The sequence below is a fragment of the Letharia lupina genome (genome assembly GCF_014066315.1).
Source record: "Letharia lupina isolate WasteWater1 chromosome Unknown contig_23, whole genome shotgun sequence".
NCBI lineage: Eukaryota > Fungi > Ascomycota > Lecanoromycetes > Lecanorales > Parmeliaceae > Letharia > Letharia lupina.
This window is the reverse complement of record NW_023502992.1, coordinates 392,499-397,706: the sequence shown is the minus strand read 5'-3', so window position 1 is coordinate 397,706 and position 5,208 is coordinate 392,499. Positions and strand designations below refer to the sequence as shown.

Here is a 5,208-nt window from a genome sequence, read left to right as displayed (position 1 = left end):
CAGGATTTCCGGCGTCTTATCGAGGTCGGAATTGTTGACACGGCGCGCGATAAATAGCTTCCGGCTTTGCAGGACACATTGATAGCCATTCAATTTCAGCTTCACTAGGTGCAAGACTACGAGGTGATGGCGGATCGGGAGTACCTGGATCGTCTATTGTAAATCGTGAAGAGTAAGGTGATCGAGAATCGAAGCAGCTTCTCCTGGACCTCCCACACTAAAAGACCTTCGCCTGGAGCGATGCCAATGGCACGGTTCAGCTCGGGGGCTTCCTTCTGTCTAATTTCATCGAGAGACAGCACTTCGCCATACGTTTTGAGAGTCTTTTGTCCAGTCAAAAACTCGATGTAACGGGGCATCAGACCGTCTTGAAATGATCCGCTTGAAAGCCCAGAACGCATGGATTCGAAATCAACGTTGGCGGACTCTCCCGGCAAGTGGTGCCCACGAGAATGGAGAATGAGGAGCAACGCTTGGGCGGTGCCCACTTCTTCGACGTTGAGATGTTGTATGCGGATCTAGATGGGATGGAGCCTTTTAGGATGCGGATCTAGATGGGTAACGCTTCTCGTAGGGGAATAACAATCTCCCGCGAAGCGATAATAATCTTCTGCGAAGCAGTAAATCACGTATCTACTCAATGTCCCTTCGGGGGCTCCTGAGAGTCCCCTAAACCCACAGACCTTTTTGTGTAGTAGGCAATTTTTCTTTGGATAGAGGCCGAGCCGAGAGATTAAATTTGACAAAGGGCTGTCGGCGGTGCAGGGTCCATGGTGATAGCTAAGCATTAGCCAAGCTGGCCTATAAATCCTGCTGACAATATCGTCTGGCAAGTGCAGAGGCAAAAATGCTAGGCGCTTTTCAGACTCCCTGGAGCGTCAGAAGTGAATTATTCACTCGGCAACACTCCATACTATTTGCTGGTGTAAAGACAATGGCTTGTAGGTCGATGTCATTGTGACTTGCTGCTAGCAGTAGAGATGGCGACGCACAGTATACCTCACAATTCAGAAATAGCAAATTTCAGACCGAGGCTTTATTGTGGACTGACTAGGGAGCCGCAGTCGGAGGCCATTAACTATAGTTCCCCATTGTAAAGCTGCCTAGTGGTCATCTCGCTCAAGCCAAGCTTTTGAAGCATCGTAAAGCGTCAAGAAGGCTGGTTCTATGGTTTTCAGCCGCTGAAACACTTCATCGTCACCGAGCATGGTAGAAAAGTGCAATGCACCAACAACAATCATGTCTGCATATGACACTGTCATGGTGGTCAGCACTCATGGTCCAAGCTCTCTGGAAGGTAAGAAGGCTTCCGATGTGCATACCTGTCTTGCCCATGAAGAAAGGCCCTCCCTCAGCCTTCAACAAAGTTCCTAGCTCCTTCCACTTCGGCTCCGCGATCTTCCATGCGCTCTCGCCGCCCTTCTCATTCTCCAATTGTGATAGAGGCATGCCAAACCTTGCCGCCCGCGTACGATCAAAGTACTCCGCGGACGGAGGGTTGAGCACGTATCGTGGAGCTCTAGGAATGTAGACTGGTACAAGTGCCGTGATGCACTGCGGTGCAAGCTCTTCCACTTTCTTCAGTATGGGCGAATCTAGATGTAGCGAGGGGGAGGGATATTCCTTCTCCAGCACGTCGGCAATCTTCCGAGAGTCCATAACATACTTGTCTGAGATACGTATGGTGGGGCTAGTATAGGCTGTACAAGGTGGCTCGCTGGGAGGAATTCCGAATGACTTGAGAGTCGGCGCAATGTCTGGATACTCGAGCCATTCGGTCTTGTAGGGTATGCCTTTGAAATTGAGAATGAGCCGGGCTGTCACACTGGTCAGTATTCTTCAGATTTTTTATAGCGATGAGAGTCATGGCATGTAACGAACTTTTCCAAGGATTCAATGACCAGCAATGGCGGGGATCTTTGCTCGGAATGTCATAGAGAATAACTTCTGACATGGCGGTTTCAGGATATATGGGTCAAGTTGGTGATGAAGGATAGATTGGCTTGATGACAGCCTTGAGACTGATCGAATCTTTTATAGAGCCGAGGAGAAAGAGCGGTCAAGTCATGTATGGAAGGCGGTTGGGATCCTCGGGGACGGATTTGGCTGTTTCAACCCGAGTCCGAGAGACAACGAGACAATGTGCTCGCTCTGCATCACACTTTGGCAAATGATGCATGGTGAAGTCATAATCCGTCAGGCTATTACACCGAAGAGGTATTGGCTGTAGCCTGTCGGGTACGTAGCTTACTTGATTACTGATCATGGAAGTAATTCGTAGGAGACTGCCACTGGAATCAGATAAAAGTAAGGATGGGCGAGGATGAAAAGGGTGATGAGAACAAACGTGCCGAGACTGACAGTTATATATCAAGGTGAACGAATCAAAATCATTTGGTGCAGGGCTGGCAAAGTAGGGTTAGGGTTAATTCTTAGTCTCAACATTGCTTTTTGAGCTTACATCGTTACCGTCACTGTTGCTCACAGGTATAGCTGATGCTTGCATCTCAATTAATGGCATCGTCTTTTGCAATGGAGCCTATGTTGACTTTAAAAGCTCAACAATAGGCCTACATTGGCCCCTGCTTCATCAGAACCCGTCCATGAGACACACCTCTCCAGAGAAGACTATATCAAGGCTTCGTCCTACCCGAGACTTCTTGCATCTTTAATCCTGCGTCAAGTCCGCTACTTGCATGAATCTTGCCATCAGTCTCCTTGCTCACGACCACAATCCCATCTATGAACGTGTCGGAGCCTAACCATCAGTCGCATTGCCTTGCCCTGGCAGGCTTCCAGACTACACTGATTGACATATCAGGGAACCTCGAGCAAAGCCCAGATTCGATGCACGCCCATGCTTAAGGTAAGGCGCCTTTAATTTGACCTTCATCTTCACTCCAATGGTGCCGCACATGCACTGACATCACGCAACTTGCAGTCTTCCCATGGACGCCCATCATCTACCTCTAGCCTCAACGCACGGCATACGACTAGAAGACTGTAACAAAGAGTGGCACACATGGCCACTTCATTATGTGGATTTAATAGGTGTCATACAAGATTGCGAAATTTACCTGGACAGAAGAGTTGGGCGTTCTCTCTTAGGAATGTAACCCATTCCGTCAATCCTCTTTCTGCCTACGTCGTCCAAAAACATAGAACATCAATATTCTAGGTGGACGTTCCAAGATAGCCACTGTTTGAGGCTTCAAGAATCTCTAGCTTTCCCCATAGCTAGCACTAACGTCAAGCGTGATTTAAACATTTGATATCACCACCAGTTGAAAACAGTGCATGTTTCCGGGATTCTCTTGAGAACGACTATGGGAGATCGGTGTCCTTGCGTCGCGCGGCATGTAATGGATCAGGCTGAGACTGTTTCTCGGCTGAGCTGTTGAGCGGCTGATCCACCTGAGAATGTTTACTTCATCTGTTGGCTCAGTCATATCTCAAGAATTTCGGAACCTGTTTGGGCTTCCTCTCAACCCAATATCTCCGTTTCCCCTCACCTTCCACCTCCACAGCAGCATAGTTGTGCGCCCTTCAACTTCAGCCAAATCAGAATGCACGTACGTATCAAGTATACGTCCTATAAAATTGTCTTCAAATCCTATGCGAGGCATCGTTATCTTTCACCAGTCCGTCAAACCGATATGGGAATGCACACCCTCAATCTTATTCACGGTTGCGAACGACCTTCTCTCAGTGACCTTATTTCTCAAGATGCCCTTCAGCATTGACATTGATCGCTTGTGAATGGTTCTTCGCAAGTAATGATCTCAGCATCCGAGTGTACTTTTAACTTAAAGAAGCTATTGCGGACCCCACGTTTTCCGCCTCTGCTTATGCTTTTGCTTCTGCTACCTTTCACCGACCCGTCCAATCGTCTACTCTCTTGTTCCTCCATAAATGTAATCAGGCATCTGCGAAATCGTCGTTCAAGTGCTTCCTACAAATATGTCTCTTAGAGTGCTGCTCCTCGAGATCGGCCCGGGATTTTCCTCCGCTGTGCAGCAGTGGTAAACATTTGACGTAATTCAGCAAGGATGTTGTTTGTATAGATGCAACCGATGATGACGAATTCGCTGGAATCTTCAGCAATAGAGACGACCATGGTTACGAAGTCTAGAAGCAAGTCAGCAATGAGGGTATGTGAATCTCAATCAGCATCGTGCGTTGCATTAACCGCGGCAGATCGAACGGCTCTAGGAAATACATGCCAATTCAAATACCAAACAGCTGAGGAGCTCAGCGTCTGTTACGATTGGGAGAGGCAGGAGACCCGATCACGGGCCTGGAAAGCACGCACTGTTGTTGCAAGGCACCGAGTTGCAGCGATCAGCTCTATGGAAAGAGTCGTCATCTGCTGGGATCGCCCGTGACGAACCAGAACGTTGGATATCATTGGCATTCGGCTGGGTTCATTGGACCTGATAGTCCCTATGCAGAGGGTCTTAGAATCCGTATGCTATCACCTCGGCGCCAATGATACGCAAAGGACCTTCTACGACCACACTTTCCTCCTACCAAAACATCATCCTACATCAAGTAGGCTGCCTTAGACCTCTAATACATCATTCCACCGGGCCTTCACCCCTCTAACACACGGATCTGTCGTTTCATCACTTACAACATCCACCGTACCTCCTCATCGTTCCTTCGAGTACATGTATAAGGGACTGTTGCTGGCGACGATAGTCCTACAGCTGGTGAATGTACCTTCCAGATTGCTCGGTCCTACCGCTCCAGCGCTCAGCATGTGCACTGGATTCGTTATCATCGAGGCCTCTCTAAACCAAAACCGTACCAGCTTCCCTTCACAAATCTTCGTCCTCCCCCTTGCTTCGATAATCTCTATCTTTGGTGATGAGCTGCTTGAAACGACGAGAAAAGGTTCCCTTCTACTCTCACCTCTTGGACAAAGCGCGCTACAATAGCAGGATAGCAGAGTAGTTGAAGGCTTTGGGGTGGCACTTTCGCGTCCTGGAGCCCTTTGAATTCACCCTGGAGGCTCTGGCGAATGAAGATTTACTCAAGCTAAAGAATCTATATTCTCCTATCACTTTGAACGAGACCTCGAAAGAGCTTGAAATGATTTCTCTTGTTCGGGAAAGTATTGAATTGATTCAGCGATGCGTCAAGATGCACGCGGATCTCGAGGGCTTCTTCAAAGCTTCTGCGATGTGATTTGCGGTTCGATCCACC

At 48.4% G+C, this 5,208-nt stretch overlaps 1 protein-coding gene across 1 annotated transcript; it reads right to left on the bottom strand.

Moving 5' to 3' along the window:
• Positions 1-1,103: 1,103 nt before the first annotated feature.
• Positions 1,104-1,954, bottom strand: HO133_006132 (uncharacterized protein; the record flags this gene model as incomplete). Its single annotated transcript, XM_037297034.1, has 3 exons — positions 1,104-1,255; positions 1,323-1,817; positions 1,882-1,954. The coding sequence occupies 3 exons, from the start codon at positions 1,952-1,954 to the stop codon at positions 1,104-1,106; spliced, it is 720 nt and encodes a 239-aa protein (XP_037147608.1).
• Between the last annotated feature and the right edge of the window lie 3,254 nt (positions 1,955-5,208).